Below are 23,272 nucleotides of genomic sequence, written 5' to 3'. Positions count from 1 at the left end.
CCTGCTTAGGATTCTCTCTCTCCTTCTACCTGCCCCTACCCCGCTATCACTGTCTCTGTCTCTCTCTCTCAAAAAAAAACAAAAACAAAAAAACAAAAACGTTAAGACAGCAAATCTTAAATGTTTTCCCCATAAAAAGGAAATGCTAATTATGTGAGGTAATGGAAGTATTAACTAACACTACTGTGGCAGTCATTTTGCAATATACAAGTATATCAAATCATCATAGTATATATACCTTAAACTTACACATTATAGGTCAATTGTATCTCTTTTTTTTTTCAGTAGCCTTATTTTTTTTATTTTTTTTGAAATTTATTGTCAAATTGGTTTCCATACAACACCCAGTGCTCATCCCAAAAGGTGCCCTCCTCAATACCCATCACCCACCCTCCCTTCCCTCCCACCCCCCATCAGCCCTCAGTTTGTTCTCAGTTTTTAAGAGTCTCTTATGCTTTGGCTCTCTCCCACTCTAACCTCTTTTTCTTTTTTTTTTTCCTTCCTCTCCCCCATGGGTTTCTGTTAAGTTTCTCAGGATCCACATAAGAGTGAAAACATATGGTATCTGTCTTTCTCTGTATGGCTTATTTCACTTAGCATCACACTCTCCAGTTCCATCCATGTTGCTACAAAGGGCCATATTTCATTCTTTCTCATTGCCACGTAGTACTCCATTGTGTATATAAACCACAATTTCTTTATCCATTCATCAGTTGATGGACATTTAGGCTCTTTCCATAATTTGGCTATTGTTGAGAGTGCTGCTATAAACATTGGGGTACAAGTGCCCCTATGCGTCAGTACTCCTGTATCCCTTGGGTAAATTCCTAGCAGTGCTATTGCTGGTCATAGGGTAGGTCTATTTTTAATTTTTTGAGGAACCTCCACACTGCTTTCCAGAGCGGCTGCACCAATTTGCATTCCCACCAACAGTGCAAGAGGGTTCCCGTTTCTCCACATCCTCTCCAGCATCTATAGTCTCCCGATTTGTTCATTTTGGCCACTCTGACTGGCGTGAGGTGATATCTGAGTGTGGTTTTGATTTGTATTTCCCTGATGAGGAGCAACGTTGAGCATCTTTTCATGTGCCTGTTGGCCACCTGGATGTCTTCTTTAGAGAAGGGTCTGTTCATGTTTTCTGCCCATTTCTTCACTGGATTATTTGTTTTTTAGGTGTGGAGTTTGGTGAGCTCTTTATAGATTTTGGATACTAGCCCTTTGTCTGATATGTCATTTACAAATATCTTTTCCCATTCCATTGGTTGCCTTTTAGTTTTGTTGGTTGTTTCCTTTGCTGTGAAGAAGCTTTTTATCTTCATGAGAGGTCAATTGTATCTCAATAAAGCTAGAAAAAAACTTATTGTATTATATACTTTGAAAGGGTGCAGTTTATTGTATATAAATGTTACATCAATTAAGTTGCTTTTTAAAAATGCTATGGAAAGATCATCTTGATTCAGTTAAAGGGAGGATAAAAGACTTACCTGGATTTGAAACAATAAGCATCTTACAGTCAGGACTATGATGGACTATGGTAGGAATGATCGATTTCATAATGTTCACATTACGTTGGACCAGGGCAAGGCGACTTTCTCCCTCCTGCTGCCGCGCACCTGCTGTGACAATAACTAATTTGGAGTTTGCAGATACACTGTAATCTAAAAAGGAAACAAAAGGCAATACTTGTATCAAGAATCCCATAATTGGGGCGCCTGGGTGGCGCAGTCGGTTAAGCGTCCGACTTCAGCCAGGTCACGATCTCGCGGTCCGTGAGTTCGAGCCCCGCGTCAGGCTCTGGGCTGATGGCTCGGAGCCTGGAGCCTGTTTCCAATTCTGTGTCTCCCTCTCTCTCTGCCCCTTCCCCGTTCATGCTCTGTCTCTCTCTGTCCCAAAAATAAAAAAAAATAAAATAAAAAATAAAAATAAAAGAATCCCATAATTACTGTGCCTTACTTCTTTAAACGTGTTTGCAGATAAACAGACTTTCCAGACTTTCCAAGGCCAAGGAGGCCTTGTCACTATGACTTACCAGTTTTCACATTTTAAAAAATAATAACAAATCCTACCAACCCATTTAGCCCACATTCTCATTTCTTATTAAGACCTGAGTCAATGCAAGTCAGCTCCCTCTGGTTTCTTAGAAATACCTTATGAAGCTTAGAACTCTGAGAATTTATGTATCTGTTTCAGGATTCTAAGGATAAGCATGTATTTACTTCTAATTATTATAAGGGATGAGATTTGAGATCACAGAGAAGTTCTTGATCCACACAAGAAAGTAAACTACTTTATAAGTCTGATGACCAGTCATAAAATTGTTTCACCTATTAAATCCAATGATAATATAATATGATGCTCATTATCCCATACTGGACTTTTAAAAAGTTATTATATACCTGGAAGTTATTTTCCATATGGATAAAAAAAATTAAATTAACTAAAATCTATATATCCCATCTCTATTGAAAAAAAAAACTTAAAAAAACTTGTATGCTTTTTTTATTTGTTTGTTGTTGTTTTTTTTTTTTTTTAACTAATCTCTACATCCAATTTAGGGCTTGAACTCATGGCCTCAAGATTAAGAGTCACATGCTCTTCTGACTGAGTCTGCAAGGCAATCTTATACCCTTTTAAAAAAGGAAATCTGCTGGGGCGCCTGGGTGGCTCAGTTGGTTGAGTGTCCAACTTCAGTTCAGGTCATGATCTCTCAGTTTATGGGTTTGAGCCCAGCGTTGGGCTCTGTGCTGACAGCTCAGAGCCTGGAGCCTGCTTCGGATTCTGTGTCTCCCTCTCTCTCTGACCCTCCCCTGTTCATGCTCTGTCTCTCTCTCTCAAAAATAAATAAACATTAAAAAAAAAAAAAAAAGTCCTCTTCACGCTGCCCTGTTTGATTTTTTTTTTTTAAAGTCTATTCTTGGACCTTTGAATTTCTAAGTGAATCTTAGAACAAATTTAGTATCTATAACAACAACTGATTTTTTAGGGTTTTGACTATAGTTGCATATGATCATAATCAATATGAAAAGAATGAATGCCTTACAATACTGAGACTTTTTTGTACAAGGCCTATCTAGTTAGGTATTTAATATTATCTAATAAGGCTTTATTCTTTCCTGTATAAAAGCTCTTAAAGATATTTTGTTAGATATATTCACGTGCACTTCCTATTTTTGAGGAAAACATAAATAATAGCTTTAAGTTCTTTTGTTTTTGACATACATAAGCACAATGGATTCTTTATTAATAGCTTCATGTCCAGCAACCTCACTAAACACTTAGTTCTATATGTTGTCCCTGTTATGTTTTTTTTCCATTACCTTCTTTTTTATTCACCCGGTATGGTTTTGTAATTTTACTTCTTCCCCTTTACTAATTTAGAAGTTACACCATTTCTATTCTTTTAAAGGTTGTCACATAAGTTACAATACGTGGGGCACCTGGGTGGCTCAGTTGGTTCAGCGTTCGACTTTGGCTCAGGTCATGATCTCACAGTGTGTGGGTTCCAGCCCCGCGTCGGGCTCTGTACTGACAGCTCCGAGCCTGGAACCTGGTTCAGATTCTGTGTCTCCCTCTCTCTCTGCCCCTCCCCCACTCACACTCTGTCTCTCTCTCCTTCAAAAACAAGTACACATTTAAAAAATTTTAAAAAAGAAATAAATGTAAAAAAATAAAAATTTAAATTAAAACAAATAAATAAAAGGTTACAATACGCATACTTGACTTATCCAAGTCCAAAGATAATCATCACCTTTCCACCTTCCCTAATGACTGAGGAACTTAGAATACTACTTCATTCACCACTACTACCTTTCATCCCCAGATTTATATGCTATATTTAAAATTTTTTAATCCCATAAGACATTATAGTCTTATACAATTTACATTTATTTAGATTTGTCCTCATTTTTACCATTTTCTGTGCTCTTCATATTTTGCATCTCAGACCTGAGATCATTTTTCTTTTGTCTTAAGTATATATTTTTGTGTTTTTATTAGCCAGGTTCTGACGGCAACTATCTCAGTCTTGGTCTGAAAACATCTTTATTTTAACCTTATCCTTGAAAGATATTTGTGCTATGTAGGGATTCTGGATTGACATTTACTCTCTCTCTGCACATTAAAGATACCATTTCAGGGGCACTGGATGGCTCAGCTGGTTAAGCGTCTGACTTCAGCTCAGGTCTTGATCTCACAGTTTTTGAGTTTGAGGCCCACATCTGGCTCTCTGCTATCAGCATGGAGCCTGCCTTGGATCTTCTGTCCCCTTTCTCTCTGCCCATCCCCTCCCCCATCTCATTCTCTCTCAAAAATAAATAAACGTAAAAAAATAAAGATAACATTTCATTGTATTCTGGTTTCACTCTGCTATTAATGTATCAATTACTCCCTCCCTTTTCTGTAGGTAATTTGTCTAGTGACAATTTTCTCTTTTCTTTGCCTTTAGTGTTCTCTAATTTCACAAGAAATGTATCTAGGTAGGATTTTATATTCATCCTTCTTGAGATTATTTGGCTTGAATGTATGGGTTGTTTTTCATTAGTTCTCAAAAATCAGGGGTGCCTTAGTGGCTCAGTAGGTTAAGCATCCAACTCTTGATTCCAGCTCAGGTCATGATCTCACAGTTTGTGAGTTTGAGCCCCGCATTGGACTCCGCACTGACAGCATGAAGACTGTTTGGGATTCTCTCTCTCCCTCTCTCTCTGCCCCTCCCCCACTCACATTCTCTCTAAAAAAAATTGTACAATCATACTCTCTTCAAATATTTCCTCTGCCCCACTTTTCCAATTAAATGTACATGACACTTTATTCCTCTATTCTGTATGATTCTTAACCTGTCATATTTTGTACTTCTTGCTGTTGTCTGTGTAATTGCCTTAGACTTATCATTTCTCTCTTCAAATGTATCTGCTCTATTATTAAACCCACTAATTGAGTTTTTTATTTCACTCTATTTAATATTTAGAAGTTATATTTGGCTATTTTAAAATCTGGTGTTTTTTAATAGTTTCCTGTCTTATACTGGTATTTTCCAGCTTGTCCTTTATTTCTTTAAATGGAATAATCATAGTTAATTTATAATTTGTGTTTCATAATTTCAGTATCTGAAATCTATGATGGCCTTTTCTGTTATCTCTGCTGGTTCTTGCTCATGTATTTTCTTTGTAGATTTAATTATTCCTACTGTAAGATGTTCAGGTGGGGGGGGGGGGGCAGATTTTACTTGTGGAGGTTCTTTGAGGCCTGAAATAAAGTGGATTTCTTCCAGAAACTATCTTAAGTCCTAAGACTGCTTAAGGTTTTTTTGGAATTCAGACAAGTTCTTAGCCACTATTTCCCTCCTTTACTAAAGCAACTGACACACTTGATTTTACTGTCAGTCCCCAGAGGTAGGGAGAAAGGAATTATTTCTAGGTCATCCTTATATTAAGGATTGGCAAATGAGGGCCAGCAAGCCAAATCTGGCAGACCACCTGTTTTAGTAAAAAAAAATCTCATTGGAACATAGCCACACCTACTCACACATTGTTGATGGCTGCCTTAGAATTACAATAGCAGAGTTGAGTAAGTTTTCACAGAGACTGTATAGCCCACAAAGCCTAAAATATTTACTATCTGATCCTTCACAAAAAAGTTTACTAGTGGTGCCGGGCTGGCTCAGTTGATTGAGCCTCTGACTCTTGATTTTGGCTCAGGTCGTGATCTCACAATTAATGAGTTTGATTCCCACATCAGGCTCTGTGCTGACAGCTTGGGATTCTCTTTCTCTTCCCCTCTCTCTGCCCCTTCCCTGCTCTCTTTCTGTCTCTCAAAATAAATAAATAATTTTTTCAAAAGTTGACTAACTCCTGGTATCCATTGGGGTTCCAGCTTTATGGGGTTACTTCCTATTCAACTCCCTAAATTAAGCTCTGTCTCCAGTCTCCTAAATCCTATGAGACAGTGGAAGCCAAAATTAAAGTTCAGAGTTTGGCTAATGCTAGCTAGTGAAAACTAGCTACAATGCTTGGCCTAACTCTCTAGTTTCCTGACTTCACTCAGTGCCTATCAATTCTTGAAATATTGAAAGGAGTGCTCGCTTCGGCAGCACATATACTAAAATTGAAATATTGAAAGGATTGATAATTTATTTCTTTCATACTTTATGCAGGAATTTTATTATTTATAGCAAAAATATTGACCCAGGTATTTATCTTGCCACATTAGAAAATAAAGACTGAATGATTTTTTTTTTTAAGTATTTTAATACAGCAGGATCTCTTTTAACCTGACTCCACTGAACTGATTCAGTAGATTTACTGATGTAAAACATACGGACACCCAGGGCACACTGAATACTCTGAACCAGTACATCTCCATAGGGGAGGTCTGTGTACTTCTGTTCATTAGTTGTTACATATCAAGAATTAGTCATGTTTATATCCAAATGTATTTATGCCAATTATATCTGCTAATTACATAATACAATGTACGTCACCAAAATACAAGTGTGAATGAAATGCATGGTAAAGGTAACCACTATACTCAGGATTGAGACATGAACAGATGTAACACAGAACATATCAACTGAATTGGTAATGTTTTATTATTTCTTGCTAGCTGTTGGATACATTGATGTTTGTTATACTTAAACTCTTTTTATATGTCAAGTACCATAATTAATTTTTTAAAATAATTGTTTCCTTTCTAAAGTTTATTCATTTATTTTGAGAGAGAAAGAGAGTGTGCAAGCAGGAGAGGGGCAGAGGGAGACAGAGAGAGAATCTAAAGCAGGCACCGCACTATCAGTGTGGAGCCAACACAGGACTCAATCTTATAAACCCTGAGATCATGACCTAAGCTGAAATCAACGGTTGGATGCTTAACCAACTGAGCCACTCAGGTGCCCCTAAATAATTGTTTCTAAGAAAATTAAGTTGAGGAGCGCCCGACTCCTCAACAAAGTGTCCGACTTTGGCTCAGGTCATGATCTCATGATTTATGGATTCAATCCCTGTGTCAGGCTCTGTGCGGACAACTCAGAGCCTGGAGACGACTTCTGATTCTGTGTCTCCCTTTCTCTCTCTGCCAACCCCCCCACCCATGCTCTGTCTCTCTCTCTCTCAAAAATAAATATTTAAAAAGTTGTAAAAAAAAAAAAAAGGGGGGGGGGGCACCTGTGTAGCTCAGTTGGTTAAGTCTCTGACTTCAGCTCAGGTCATGATCTCACAGTTTATGAGTTCAAGCCCCATGTCAGGTTCTGTGCTGACAGCTCAGAGCCTGGAGCCTGCTTCAGATTCTGTGTCTCCCTCTCTGCCCAACTCATTGTCTGTCTGTCTCTCTCTCTCTGTCTCTGTCTCAAAAAATAAACATTAAAAAGATTTAAAAACTGTAAAAAAGAAAAAATAAAATTAAGTTGAATGCCTTGGAAAGACATATTAAAATCAAGTTGTTTAAAAATTGTCCTTTTAGGTGAGAGAAATAAAAATGAAGGAAAACAATAAAAATTTAGAGTTTTGTGACTGTTTCATAAATGTCTTCAAGTTAATTGTAGTACTTTAATGAAATTGAAATGATCACTATTGGTGTGCTTTTAAAAAGATACTGCAAAATTCAATTAGCTGAACTATACTCAAATCAGAAAACTAACAAATGAACTTCTAAGTACATTTCCATGTTTTAGGTCAACATAAAATATCTATGATGTTTGTCTTTTTCTGACTGACTTACTTTGCTTAGTATAATACTCTCTAGCTCCATCCATGTCATTGCAAATGGCAAGATTGCATATTTTTTTATGGGTGAGTAATATTACCTTGTATATATATATACTATATCTTCTTTATCCATTCATCAGTTGATGGCTATTTGGGTTCTTTCCATAACTTGGTTATTGTTGATAATTCTGCCATAAACATCAGGGTGCATGTATCCCTTTGAATTAATATTTTTATATCCTCTGGGTAAATACCCAGTAGTGCAATTGCTGGAAAGTAGGGTAGTCCTATTTTTAACTTTTTGAAGAAACTCCATACTTTTTTCTAGAGTGGCTGCACCAGTTTGCCTTCCCAGCAACAGTGTAAGAGGGTTGCCCTTACTCCACATCCTTGCCAACACCCATTATTTCTTGTGTTGTTGATTTTAGCCACTCTGACAGGTATAAGCTGATATCTCATTTCAATTCTTATTTCTCTAATGATCAGTGATGTTGAGCATATTTTCATGCGTCTGTTGGCCATCTGTATGCTTTCTTCAGAAAAATGTCTATTCACGTCTTCTGCCTATTTTTGGATTGTTTTTTCAGTGTTGACTTGTATAAGTTCTTTATATATTTTGGATACTAACCCTTTATCAAATATGTCATTTGCAAATATCTTCTCCCATTCTGTAGGTTGTCTTTTAGTTTTGTCGATCCTTCCTTTGCAGAAGCTTGCTTTATTTATTTATTTATTTATTCAGATTTTGAAGTCATCTCCACACCCAGCATGGGCCTCAAACTCACAATCCTGAGATCAAGAGTCGCATTCTCTACCAACTGAGCCAGCCAGTGCTCCTGCAAGCTTTTTATGTTGATAAAGTCCCAACAGCTTATTTTTGTTCCCCTGTCTCAGAAGATATAGCTAGTAAGAAGTTGCTGCAACTGCTGTCAAAGAGGTTACTGCCTGTGTTCTCCTCTAGGATTTTAATGGTTTCCTGTTTCACATTTAGGTCTTTAATCCATTTTGAGTTTATTTTTGTGTATGGTGTTAGAAAGTGGTCCAGTTTCATTCTTTTCCATGTTGCGGTCCACTTTTCCCAACACCATTTGTTGAAGAGACTGTCTTTTTTCCATTGGATATTCATTCTTCATTTGTTAAAGGTTAATTGGCCATATAATTGTGGGTTTATTTCTGGGTTTTCTGTCTACTCCATTGATCTGTGTACCTATTTTTATGCCAGTACCACACTGTTTTAGTTACTACCGCTTTGTAATATAACTTGAAATCTGGAACTGATACCTCCAGTGATGGCTCCTAACACACATTTTTAAATTAAATAACCACCCTCAGTTCCAATCATGTTAGGCAAGAGGGCTTTAGTAGAAAGTATATCTATTGAATCAGATCACCAAAGAGTGCATTATGCACTTTAGTGTATGATAATTATTTTTCCTAAGTCTCTAAGCCTTCTTATTTGGTCAACAGATGATGCTAATGCTAATGGGGCCAAGCTCCCCATTTCCTGTAGTATGGCCTCACACTATACCTTGAAAACTGGTCCTCTATAAACACAAAAAGGAAACCAGGTTAAAGAGTATAGATACGTATATCAACAATATTACAAAAAGTATTCAAGACATAACCTTGGGAAAATGTAGAAGATGGAATGACAAGTTTAAAAAGCATTTATCCAGGGGCACCTGGGTGGCTCAGTTGGTTGAGCATCCAACTTTGGCTCAGGTCATGATCTCATGGTTCATGAGTTCAAGCCCCACATTGGGCTCCCTGCTCTCAATGCAGAGCCTACTTCAGATCCTCTCTCCCCCTCTCTCTGCTCCTCTCAAACTGGTACTCTCTCAAAAGTAAATAAACATTTTTTAAAAATAAAAAATAAAAAGCATTTATCTAATATGACACAAATGAATAGGAAAAAGAAACAAACAAAACCATTAACAGGAGAGATTTTGATTTTTTTTTACATTTACTTTTTCTTATACATTATAAATACTTTATATTTTCCAAGTTTTCTCAAATTTGAATGGAATGTTCTTTTTTTTAATTAACCCTTCAAGCAAAAATTAACCTTTTAAACTGTATGTCCTAATGATAGTGGTGCTCCTTTTAATTTTATATTTATGAATATCAATATGGTAAAATTCATTACTCTTTTTTAAAGCTCTGAAAAGAACGCTATAAAATTAAAACTAACCGGGGCACCTGGGTGGCTCAGTCGGTTAAGCGTCTGATGTTGGCTCAGGTCATGATCTCACTGCTGGTGGGTTCAAGCCCCACATCAGGCTCTGTGCTGACAGCTCAGAGCCTAGAGCCTGCTTTGGATTCTGTATCTTCCTCCCTCTCTCTGCCCCTTCCCCACTCACACTCTGTCTCTTAAAAAATAAACATTAAAAAAATTTTTTTTAATTAAAACTAACCTTTTCCAGAGGTAATCTTTGGAGTATTAAAGAAAAGACTGCCATGCTGAAGATCCATTGTTTCTCCCTTCAATTTGTCCACTGCAACATCAACAAGGGCAAGTTCATCGGCCAAATCCTAAAATACATCAAAGTTTTGAATAACGTGATCGGAAGAATGTTCCTATTTCAGTTTTAGAAATTTGAGGAAAATTTCTGTGTGGTTACTTTATAATCAAAATAGAGTTATATTTTAGTATAAAAATGATATAAAAATGATAGTTTGTGGATGTGCGTAGAGTGACAAGAAGTCAAAGTAAGTGATAGAATGTAGCAAAAATTACTAATTGCTTTGCCTTCATATAATTGTTAAGTTTTTTAGAAGTGTGTTTTTTCTACTTCAGATAATAGTTTTAAAACAATGAAAAGTTATTAAATTTTTTCAAAGGACTTTATTATATTTAACCCTTATGCCCAATTTTTAAATTGGCTGAAGTTTTTTTTAGTATCCATCCTTATGGCCAAAACAGAAAGGTGCTCCCCTGTGGGAACCCACATTTTTATGTGGTTCAGAACAGCACATTTAATGTCAGACCTCCAACCTAGGGGTAGACAGGAATATAACCAGACCATAGCTCCCAGTCAGCCATGCAATCACAGAGGTAAACAATGAATACACTTACACCATTCTGTTTTTTGCTTTCAGTCCCATATTCAATAAATTTTGTGAGATATTCAACATTTTAGTATAAAATAGTCTTTGTGTTTCATGGTTGTACCCAACTGTAAGCTAATTTAATTGTTCTGAGCATGTTTAAAAGGTAGGCTAGGCTAAGCTATGATAGGTGGAATAGGTATATTAAATACATTTTCAACTTAGGATGTTTTCAACTTATGATGAGTCTATTGGAATGTAACCTCATCATAAATCCAGGAAGATCTGTACAGTCTCCCTTTTGCTTACTCTAATTTGAATTCAGTTTTACCAAGTGAAACAGAATATGGAACTATATAGAAGGAAAATTTCCCCCCTCAGATTCCAGTGGCTAGATTCCAAAGATGAGCAGTAAGGGAAAGGGATCAAAGTCCCTATTTACTACTGTCCATCTGACCTTTCTGGAAAACTGTAGATTCTAAAACATACTAAATTATGTGAGGTGTGTGTGTGTGTGTGTGTGTATATATATATATATATATATATATATATATATATATATATATATATGAGGAGGATAAGGAGTTTCACCCAGAAGGATCAAATATCACTTTTTTTTTCATGAAATTTATTGTCAAATTGGTTTCCATACAACACCCAGTGCTCATCCCAAAAGGTGCCCTCCTCAATACCCATCACCCACCCTCCCCTCCCTCCCACCCCCCATCAACCCTCAGTTTGTTCTCAGTTGTTAAGAGTCTCTTATGCTTTGGCTCTTTCCCACTCTAACCTCTTTTTTTTTTTTTTCCTTCCCCTCCCCATGGGTTTCTGTTAAGTTTCTCAGGATCCACATAAGAGTGAAACCATATGGTATCTGTCTTTCTCTGTATGGCTTATTTCACTTAGCATCACACTCTCCGGTTCCATCCACGTTGCTACAAAAGGCCATATTTCATTCTTTCTCATTGCCACGTAGTACTCCATTGTGTATATAAACCACAATTTCTTTATCCATTCATCAGTTGATGGACATTTAGGCTCTTTCCATAATTTGGCTATTGTTGAGAGTGCTGCTATAAACATTGGGGTACAAGTGCCCCTATGCGTCAGTACTCCTGTATCCCTTGGATAAATTCCTAGCAGTGCTATTGCTAGGTCATAGGGTAGGTCTATTTTTAATTTTCTGAGGAACCTCCACACTGCTTTCCAGAGCGGCTGCACCAATTTGCATTCCCACCAACAGTGCAAGAGGGTTCCCGTTTCTCCACATCCTCTCCAGCATCTATAGTCTCCTGATTTGTTCATTTTGGCCACTCTGACTGGCGTGAGGTGATATCTGAGTGTGGTTTTGATTTGTATTTCCCTGATGAGGAGCGACGTTGAACATCTTTTCATGTGCCTGTTGGCCACCTGGATGTCTTCTTTAGAGAAGTGTCTGTTCATGTTTTCTGCCCATTTCTTCACTGGGTTATTTGTTTTTCGGGTGTGGAGTTTGGTGAGCTCTTTATAGATTTTGGATACTAGCCCTTTGTCCGATATGTCATTCGCAAATATCTTTTCCCATTCCATTGGTTGCCTTTTAGTTTTGTTGGTTGTTTCCTTTGCTGTGCAGAAGCTTTTTATCTTCATAAGGTCCCAGTAATTCACTTTTGCTTTTAATTCCCTTGCCTTTGGGGATGTGTCGAGTAAGAGATTGCTACGGCTAAGGTCAGAGAGGTCTTTTCCTGCTTTCTCCTCTAAGGTTTTGATGGTTTCCTGTCTCACATTCAGGTCCTTTATCCATTTTGAGTTTATTTTTGTGAATGGTGTGAGAAAGTGATCTAGTTTCAACCTTCTGCATGTTGCTGTCCAGTTCTCCCAGCACCATTTGTTAAAGAGACTGTCTTTTTTCCATTGGATGTTCTTTCCTGCTTTGTCAAAGATGAGTTGGCCATACGTCTGTGGGTCTATTTCTGGGGTTTCTATTCTATCCCATTGGTCTACGTGTCTGTTTTTGTGCCATCAAATATCACTTCTAAGCTAACTGATAAGAAAACGAGATCATGTTCATGGATCCAGTTTTTACATTAGTCCATGTATATGTTTGGGTCTGAACAGGAAAACAGAACCCACTCCAAGCATTTCAACAGAAAGTATTTAATACAGGGAATTGGTTAGACAGCTGCTGGAGGGCTGAAAAGACAAAAAGGGAACATCTGAGGTAACCCAGAGCTAGCACTCACAGTTTGAAGCCACTAGCCCTAAGACTGAGGGAAAAAAGAGAGAGACTAAAAGGAGGCACTTCATACAGCCAGGCTCTGACCTCTGGAAGAGGCAAAACCTGGCTACTATTGATACCACTGGAAGAGCAAAATGAGGCTGGGCAGTCCAAAAGAAACTAGAATCTAGAACCAACTGCTACCACTGAGGCAAAGGGGACTACTGTGACCAAAACAACAAGCAAACAGGAAGAAGGTGGTCATGTCTCCACTCCTACCTTCCAACTTCTCTCTAGTGCCTCCTATTGGCAGAACCTAACAAGATGCCGACTGGTAAAGGAGAAAAAGATTACACAGAGATCCAGCACCAGCAACACAGAGTAAAGAAAGTTGGATTTGGAGCTGAGTGACAATAATTTAATAGCCAACACAGTCTGCTTTTAAATTATATTTCCAGGGGCGCCTGGGTGGCGCAGTCGGTTAAGCGTCCGACTTCAGCCAGGTCACGATCTCGCGGTCCGTGAGTTCGAGCCCCGCGTCAGGCTCTGGGCTGATGGCTCGGAGCCTGGAGCCTGTTTCCGATTCTGTGTCTCCCTCTCTCTCTGCCCCTCCCCCGTTCATGCTCTGTCTCTCTCTGTCCCAAAAATAAATAAAAAACGTTTAAAAAAAAATAAATAAATAAATAAATAAATAAATTATATTTCCAACTTGAATTATTTCTTTTCTTAACAAGTTACCAGACAATTCTCTTTTCCTTTTTTTAAAGAGAAAAAAATTGTATTGCAATATAAAATGCACTTATAAAATGTCCATAGAAGGCATGTAATTCTTTACTGCTATATAAATTTACTGGGAATATCTTATTCACCTTTGGTTGTTATGATGTCACCTAAAACATACTGTAAACACTGAGTTATACTCTATAACAAATGTATCACTGATTTCCAGCAATCTTGGTTTAATAATAATTAAAGACTATATAATCACATCTATATTCTGAAACGTCCATTTACTTTCATGTAGTGTAAAATCTAGACTACAATTGCACATGAATGGTACAAAAAGATATTCACTACCAAATTATTTTCTACCTTCATGACAGGTTTAACATTCTTTCTGATTAAAAATACAGCTTCAGCTATGTTATGAAACACAGCTCTAGGATTCTCAATGCAGTAATTTGTGTATGTATGTGTCTATGTGGGCACCCATGAAACAAGTTAAAGTTTATCTTTAGAAAACAAGTGCAACATTACTGCCAATTATTTTGCATGTTTAAATATTGTAGTCTGATTATCTGTAAACAAACGAAACCCCACACAAATACTCTTAACTCTAGAAAAAAATCCTGTCAACCTATAATCATTCTTTTTTTTTTTTTTTTCAACGTTTTTTTTTAATTTATTTTTTGGGACAGAGAGAGACAGAGCATGAACAGGGGAGGGGCAGAGAGAGAGGGAGACACAGAATCAGAAACAGGCTCCAGGCTCCGAGCCATCAGCCCAGAGCCCGACGCGGGGCTCGAACTCACGGACCGCGAGATCGTGACCTGGCTGAAGTCGGACGCTTAACCAACTGCGCCACCCAGGCGCCCCAACCTATAATCATTCTAATATGCTTTACTTGAACACACATGGAATTTTTGAAAGGTGCATATAGTACCTTAGATAATAAGGCATAAAAAGGTGTTTCATATTTATACTATGAAATGTCCATTTCTAATATGTTTGATGCAGCATAAAGTTTAGATGAAGAAATTCTAAATCCTGGATCCCCACAGTTCATTTTTATTTTTATTTTTTTAATATGCTTCTTTTTTTTTTTATTTTAACGTTTATTTATTTTTGAGACAGAGCGAGACAGAGCATGAACAGGGGAGGGGCAGAGAGACAGGGAGACACAGAATCTGAAACAGGCTCCAGGCTGAGCAGTCAGCACTGAGCCTGATGTGGGGCTCGAACTCACAGACTGTGAGATCATGACCTGAGCCCAAGTCGGATGATTAACCGACCGAGCCACCCAGGTGCCCCCCCCCCCCCCCCCCCCCCCGCCCCATAGTTCATTTTTAAAAACTCCTCCAGGGGCGCCTGGGTGGCTCAGTCGGTTGAGCGTCCGACTTCGGCTCAGGTCACGATCTCGCGGTTCGTGAGTTCCAGCCCTGCGACGGGCTCTGGGCTGATGGCTCAGAGCCTGGAGCCTGCTTCCGACTCTGTGTCTCCCTCTCTCTCTGCCCCTCCCCCGTTCATGCTCTGTCTCTCTCTGTCCTAAAAACTCCTCCAAATTACGGCTCTTGCAGCAGGTTTATCAGATTTAACATGGCGTAGTATTCTAACTCCTTCTGTTTCAAGTATCAAAAAAAAAAAAAAAAAGAGGCTCAAAATTTCTAAATTTCTGTAGGTTGTAGCTGAAATGCAAAGCTTTAAAAACAGTTAAATGTGTTTTGAAGTAAGATATAAATTGAAATAAGATTCTTAAGTGTTTAATTTGTGTTAGGCTGTTAAGTACTAAGACTCCAACAATTTTATTAAATCTGAGTACGCTTAAAAGTAATAAAGAGCACAATTTGCCTATAAATATGTGGTTCTGGAGAAAAATCAATCTTGATGTTTAAAACTCTTTCAACATTGACTTTAGTTTTGTTTAAGGATATTAATTTAATATTCAATCTGAACATAAATATTTGGCCTCACACTACTTATAAGGAAATGACTTACTTTTGAAAAGGAAATTTTGCAAAGCATTAGAGAGAGAATTTATTAAAGCTGTTCAAATATGTCTTTCAACGTCATCAGAAATCCTGTAGCATAGAAAATATCTGGTACCTTTAAGGTTTCAGAGTGAACTGATCTTCTGAAATTTTAATGCCACTTTAAAAACCAAAAAAGTCAAATGGAAAAGACTGCTGCCATGAAACACTGTTTCTACAAGTTGCAGACATGACCCCACAGGCTGAGTTAAGCATTGTTTCTCAGAGTCAGCAACTTTCCACCTTTACCCAGGCACACTAAATTCTCAGTTTAGAAAATAATCTAACGTGGTCCTTAACATATTCATAAGTAGTATGAATATTTTAAGGTCTTTCTTCCTTAAAGAAAAAATTTGACGTCTCACTACAGAGCAGTAAGGAGGGTATCTTACTTTGAGACATTAGACTTTCTGGACTTGGCCCAAGTGTATAAAATTTTAAGAATTATGTGAAAGTATGGAATCTTTATTAATCTGTGAAAACAGTGTGACAAAAGTAAACATCACTATGTCGAACCCTCTTCTACCTTTAACTCAAAAATAGAAATCATGAGTCTTCTATAGCCTTAATTTTAAAAACATACAGAAGTGAAAAGCGTTATTTTTCAAAAAGTACATTTTTTCCCTACTATGTGTCAACATGGAGTGATTTCAGTTCTCCTGTACTAAAAACTGGACTTAAAGAAAAACTAGTACTGCAATGCTTAACATAATGATTTTAATCAGCAGTGGCTTCACTTTCAGCTGGCCCCCTAATAAGTCTTCGAATTCCTTTTTCCTGCAGGACCTTTGGGTTTTGCAAAACTTTGCTTATGCGCATGCTGCTTTGGGTGTACTTCTTCATAAAGGAAGCCTGCTGTCAACTCATCCCCATCGTCTATCTCGATCTTTCTAATGACATCCATTTGTAATTGTCTTTCTACAATTTCTAGCAGAGGGCTCTTGCGGCTAGAATACAGCATCCATTCTCTTATACTGCATGTGTATTCAGGCATTGGGTAAATAAAAACTAGGGACTCCAAACAGTCTCTTTCATGGGAATGTTTATACAGAAAGAAATGGTAATGTGCTGCATCCTTGGGAAACCTCTCTGGCAAATCTTTTAGTTCTGTATTTGTTGTACTGGCCAAAATTATAATTTTATTTTTTATATCTATTTCTAATTGCACATAGTTGAGCTGTTACTTAATTCTTCCAAAGCCTGGAAAGCTTGAGAAATAGGAAATGCTACTCCTTGTAGTGTTTGATGCTTATGTCCACACCCACGTCCGTTTGTACCTCATTCATTTTAATTTGTCATAATTCTTTCTCAGCTGCAGTCGATGGGGCAGGAGATGATTGTGAGAGCAAGTACTTTTTATATCCATGTAATGATACATCTTCCTTTACTGTTCCAAATACTTGATCTTTAACGTAGCCATCTCCAGACTCCCTTTTTCAGAGTTGCTGTTGCTGCATACAGCATTTTTTGACAAACATGAGAATGATCTGGAGATCAAGGAATGAATATCCATAATTCTGAGAATCCAACCTGAATTATATATAGCACGGTTGTTTGTCCGCCAAAGGGGTAAAACAAAGGTATCATAATCCTTATCCCAGGAATCTGAAGGCTGACTATATGAGCCAATCACAAGTTTCTCATTTTCAACAGATATTTTTAGAAGTCTGTATTTTCCATTTCTTGCTCTTGCAAAGATATCTTTAACATCTTCACTTGCTTGGGTGCCGGTCTGATGGGACATGGCCGGGCCGTGGGCTCCCGGCTCCGGATCTAGTGCAGAGAGCCAAGACAATACTCTTTTCAAGGAAATCTTCCCAGCTCCATTTGTCTGGACTGTCAAAGGCAGAACTCAAATAATCGCAAAAGTTTTTGTTTTTTAAGAATTAACTATGAGTCATTTCTTAAACAGAATTCCAAATAGAGAGTCTGGGTTTGTTTAGCCTGTTACAATCTTTTAAGAATAGTTATTTGGGGGCGCCTGGGTGGCTCAGTCGGTAAAGCATCCGGTTTCAGCTCAGTTTATGATCTCTCAGTCCATGGATTCAGGGGCCCTGTAAGGGCTCTGTGCAGACAGCTCAGACAAGGCCTGGAGCCTGCTTTGGATTCTGTCTCCCTCTCTTTGCCCTTCCCCCATTCTTACTCTCTCTCTCTCAAAAATAAGTAAACGTTAAAAAAAAAAAAAAAAAAAAAAAACAAGAATAGTTATGAGCATCCCAAGATCTTTTCTCCAGGGAGTTCTAGAATAACTATAGTAAGGTAAGAGAATGGTAAGGTAAAAGTAAGAGAATAAAAATATATATATATCAATCTAAGGAAAACTGCTTTGGCCACTTTATTCTGTACAGGACAAGGAAGTAGGCTGTACTGCTATGCTTTAAAGTCCACCTTTCAATAGGGGTGCCTGGGTGGCTCAGTCGGTTAAGCATCCAACTTCACCTCAGGTCATGATCTCAAGGTTCCTGGGTTCGAGCCCCACATCAGGCTCTGTGCTGGCAGCTCAGAGCCTAGAGCCTGCTTCGGATTCTGTGTCTCCCTCTCTCTCTGCCCCTCCACCACTCATGCTCTCTCAAAAATAAATATTGAAAAAAAATTTTTTTTTAATTAAAAATAAGTAAATAAGGTTCACATTTCAATGATATATGCAGGTGTCATGGTACTCATTACAGCCCATATGTCCCTTGAAGTCAATAAACTATCTAAATACATATTTTTTAATATCCTTCATCACTTTCCATTTATCCCACAATCTGCATCAATGTGACCTGGGTATTTCCAGTGTACTGTGGATTCTAGTAGGAAATAAATGGGCTCCAACAACGGACCTTCTCTCACAATTGGAGTTCTGAAATTCCATGATGCCTTGGAGGAGGCTTTATATGATTCATTGTACTAAGCACTTAATAAATTCTTTTTTTTTTTTAAGATTCTATTTTTAAATAATCTCCACACCCAACATGGGGCTCTAACTTACAACTCCAAGATAAGGAGTTGCGTACTCCACTGACTGAAACAGCCAGGCACCCCATTCAATAAATTCTTTATATCTGTAAACTCACACCCTTCAGTTTTATAATTTTATCTCTTGAATAATTTTCTTCCCTCTCTTTCTTTTCGCTTCCTAGAAATGTCCATGAGTGACTGGACTTCCTGATCGGTCCTCTAATTTCATCTCTTTTCTGTATTCCATTGTTGACATTCTTCTTTCCAGCAGCCCAGTAGAAGTAAGTGGGATTCTTGCCTCACTGTCCAATATACAGATTTTTACCTGATTCTACTGCTTTGTATAAGATGCCTGTCTTTACTGTCCTTGATGTCTTAAGTGTAGAACATGCCTGATTCAATTACTCCAAAGAATGTACTCCTCCCCCTTGCCTGCTGGGATGTGAGAGGCAGTTACTTGGTTGATAAAGGTGCAGAAGAGAATCTGGTGGTTTTCCTTCTCATCATATAAACTTTTAACCAATTCTCCCATGTTTTTCCCATCCCTCACCTCCACCTTGTGAGACAACTGGTACTTCCGATTCCTAAGCCTTTCTTGGGGTTCTGGAATTTAACTGGCTTGGCTTTTTGTCATCTTGCTCTGCTAGTTTAAAAAAAAAAAGTCTATATAATATCATAAAGATTTTAAGAACACAGGATCTGTGTCCAGATTGCCAAGGTTTGAATTCTAACTCCTTCACCTACTAGCCACTTGGCCATGGGCAAGTTACTTAATATCTATGTTTCAGTATTTTTGTTTATAAATGGAGATAACAGTACATACCTCCCAAGGTTGTTATAAAGATGAAATAATATCTTTAAAACATTTGGAGAAACAAAAGACTTGTACACTGAAAACTACAAAACGTTGCTGAAACAAATTAAAGAAGACACAAATAAATGGAAGACATCGCATGATCACGGGTTGGAAGACCTAATATTGTTAAGATGTCAACATACCCAAAGTAATCTACAGATTTAGTGCAAACCCGTATGAAATCCCAATGGCATTTTTAAAAGAAATAGAAAAAAACTCCATGCTAAAATTAATATAAAATCTTAAAGGGCTCTAAATGACTAAAACAATCTTGAAAAAGAATAAATCTGGAGGTCTCATGCTTCAAAACCTATTGCAAAGCTATAGTCATCAAAATAGTGTGGCATTGGCATAAAGAAATATAGACCACTGGAATAGAGAACCCAGAAATAAACTCTCACAGGGGTGCTTGGGTGGCTCAGTTGGTTAAATGCCCAACTCTTGATCTTGCTCAGGTCATGATCTCATGGTTTTTGAGATCACGCCCCACTTTGGGATCTGCACTGACAGCACAGAGCCTGCTTGGGATTCTCTCTTTCTCTGCCCCTCCCCTGCTGGCATGCATGCTCTCTCTCTCTCTCTCTCTCTCTCTCTCACTCAAAATAAATAAACTTTTAAAAAAAGAAATAAACTCTCACATATATGGTCAAATGATTTTTGACAGGAATGCCAAAAACCATTCAATGTGAGAAAGGAGAGTCTTTTCAATAAATCATACTGGAATAATTGGATATTTACATGCAAAAGTATGAAGTTGGACCTATACCTTACACCATATACATAATTAAAATGGATCAAAGATATAAATGTAAGACCTAAAACTGTAAAACTCTGAGGAGAAAACAGAAGTGAAAAGATTCATGACATCGGATTTGGCAATGATTTTTGGATATGACACCAAGAGCTCCTGCAACAAAAGTAAAAATAGATAAATTGAACCACATTAAAATTTAAAAATGTGCATCAAAGAACACTATCAACAGAGTGAAAAAACCATGGAATGGAAAAAAACACTGGAAAATAATATAATTGATAAGAGATTAATACCTAGAATAGAAAAAGAACTCCTACAAGTCAACAACAAATACCCTGATTTAAAATGGGCAAAGAATTTGAATACTTCTCCAAAGAAGATATACAAATTGCCAACAGCCACATGAAAAGATGCTGTGTAAACAGAAAGGAAAATTAAAGGACTTCCATTGTTATTTTATCAAATTGGTACTTGGATAATGAGCATGTAATACTTACAATTTTAAAAAACTTTTTTAAATATAAGCTTCTGGGAAATACGATTTTCACCCATTACTCTTCCAGGAAGGCAAGGTATGGAATCATTTAAACAGAATTTTTTTTTTTTTTTAATTTTTTTTTCAACGTTTTTTATTTATTTTTGGGACAGAGAGAGACAGAGCATGAACGGGGGAGGGGCAGAGAGAGAGGGAGACACAGAATCGGAAACAGGCTCCAGGCTCCGAGCCATCAGCCCAGAGCCTGACGCGGGGCTCGAACTCACAGACCGCGAGATCGTGACCTGGCTGAAGTCGGACGCTTAACCGACTGCGCCACCCAGGCGCCCCATCATTTAAACAGAATATTAACGAAATAATGCAATCAACGTGTCTCCTATGAATAAATTTAAGTGGTCTAGCAATGCCTGGCTAGACCATGTACTTTATCACATGGTAAACTCCAGATAAATGTTTCTTAAATTATGTCAAAATCAGATAAGTGAATATATATTTGCTATCAAAAGATTAGCCCTACAACCCTGAACTCATCAACACCTACAAGACTTCTTACTTACCTTCAATAAGATACAAATAGCACAGGCCATGCCTACAGCACCAGTTCCGACAATGGTGATCTTACTCTGGGAGATCTTCTCTTCCCCAATTAGATTCTCAATAAGCTTCTCCTTGACAGTTGACATGTTGAGAACCTGATAGGGATAATGAAATTTCAGTGGAATCAAACTCCCTAAATTGATCACTGTCATAACTACACTGAAGACCTAAGGACCTACCTTTTGGGTTCGCAGAAAGTTGGAACCAAGGGTGGGGGGTCAAGGGGTGTGGAGAGGTAAAGCAAGGACCAGTCTACCTATCAGTAGTAGGGGTTGGGGAACCAATAAGCTTTTATTTCCCCTTGCCCTCGAGCCACCATTTTCACCCCAGTACTAGACACTCACAAATGCTTTGCCTGGCACAACTTAGCCAGAAAGCACAACACACCGCCTTTAAGGAAGATTTAAAAAAACAAAAAAAAGTAACATCAGAAGAAAAGCATCAAGGACAGCTGAAGTGCGGAGCCCTGTAACGGTTACTCTCTGGACGGCCAACGCACGCACGAACGCCCCCACGCACGATTCCCTTTCGTCAGCACGCAAGCTCCGCCCCCCGCTGGCCCAGGGGCAGGCACCTAGGCAGGCTGTTGACTATCCTCCCCGCCTGTGGGGAGAGGGAGGGGGACTTTTCCAGGTGCCTGGGGTTGAGCCCTCTTCCCTGTGAAGAATTCTAGGCGTTCTTTAAGAGTGTGAAAGGGAGGGATATTGGGGTATCGTTTCATTTCCCTCAGCCAGCCTAGGCCTGGGAGTGAGTTTAGCGTCGAGTTTTTGGAGACTTCAGACCCCACTGGGAAAAAGCCCTCTTGGGAGCACCTCATTTTCTTACGTTGGTGCCATCTTAAGACCGCGTCCTGATGACATAGCTTCCAAACTGCTTCCAGATAACTTGCCTCTTTCTGAGAGGGCATGCTGAAAGGACCTGAACCCCCAAAGACTAAGAATTTAAGGCTGGGCTTGGGAATGACCAACCTGAATTTGACGAGTATTTTTTGATGTGCTTTATCACGCCCTTGTGCATACATTTATTTGCAGGAATTCAAAACATTATTATTGAGCTCCGAAACTTCAGGACAGAGGGCTGAAATAAAGTTTGAATTAAAGTAATAATGAGGGGCACCTGGGTGGTTAAATCAGTGGAGCATCTGACTCTTGATTTCAGCTCAGGTCATGATCTCACTGTTGGTGGGTTTGAGCCACAAGTCAGGCTCCACGAGCCTGCTTGAATTCTCTAATTCATTCTCTCTCTCTCTCTCTCTCTCTCTCTCTCTCTCTCTCTCTCTCTCTCTCTCAGAATAAGTAATACATGTATACATACATACATAAAGTAGTAATGGAAAGGAAAAGCCATGTGTAATTTTCTAAGGGTGTTCTTAATTTATACCATGAATTTATAACTCACAGAGGGGGAACCAACCTCCTTGGTCATCTTCTGTTGAGTATTTGCATTTGAAATCCTTTTCCATTTTCTGTTTCAAAGCCTATGGTTTGTTTTTAATGTACTTCAGACCATGCAATCAATCGCCCTGCTTAAAACTCTTCCATGGCTTTCCATTACATTTAAAATAACCAATTTTTACCATAACCTAAAAGACATTCAAGATTTGCCTCCTAAAAAAAAAAAAAAAAAAAAAAAGATTTGGCCTCCTAGCTCTCCAACTTCATCTCAAGACATTCTCTCCTCACTCCCCACCAGCTTTTGGACTGCTTTTTCTTGGCTCAGGACTTTTTGCTGTTCCCTATATTTAGAGAGTTGTTGGGGCGCCTGGGTGGCCCCGTTGGTTAAGCGTCCGACTTCAGCTCAGGTCAGGATCTCACGGTTCGTGAGTTCGAGCCCCAAATCGGGCTGTGTGCTGACAGCTCAGAGCCTGGAGCCTGCTTCAGATTCTGTGTCCCTCTCTCTCTCTCTCTGCCCCTCCCCTGCTTGCATGCTCTCTCTCTCTC

At 38.4% G+C, this 23,272-nt stretch overlaps 1 protein-coding gene and 1 pseudogene across 2 annotated transcripts in view; both read right to left on the bottom strand.

The window, feature by feature from the left end:
* LDHC (lactate dehydrogenase C) overlaps positions 1-21,837 on the bottom strand; it is a 43,677-nt gene extending 21,840 nt beyond the window's left edge. Inside the window, exons 1-4 of one of the 2 annotated variants that reach the window (XM_058688418.1) lie at positions 21,677-21,837; positions 21,293-21,427; positions 10,109-10,226; positions 1,485-1,658 (exon numbers count right to left, since the gene is read on the bottom strand). In XM_058688418.1, the coding sequence (XP_058544401.1) occupies positions 1,485-1,658; positions 10,109-10,226; positions 21,293-21,418 (418 nt within the window). In that variant the 5' untranslated portion in view covers positions 21,419-21,427; positions 21,677-21,837. The other variant, XM_058688419.1, reaches the window with a different exon arrangement.
* LOC131487569 (twinfilin-1-like) lies at positions 15,275-17,807 on the bottom strand (annotated as a pseudogene).
* Positions 21,838-23,272: the final 1,435 nt, after the last annotated feature.

This window comes from Neofelis nebulosa, chromosome 10, assembly GCF_028018385.1.
Source record: "Neofelis nebulosa isolate mNeoNeb1 chromosome 10, mNeoNeb1.pri, whole genome shotgun sequence".
NCBI classification, from domain to species: domain Eukaryota; kingdom Metazoa; phylum Chordata; class Mammalia; order Carnivora; family Felidae; genus Neofelis; species Neofelis nebulosa.
The sequence above is the reverse complement of the archived record's forward strand: the minus strand, read 5'-3'. Positions and strand labels throughout refer to the sequence as shown.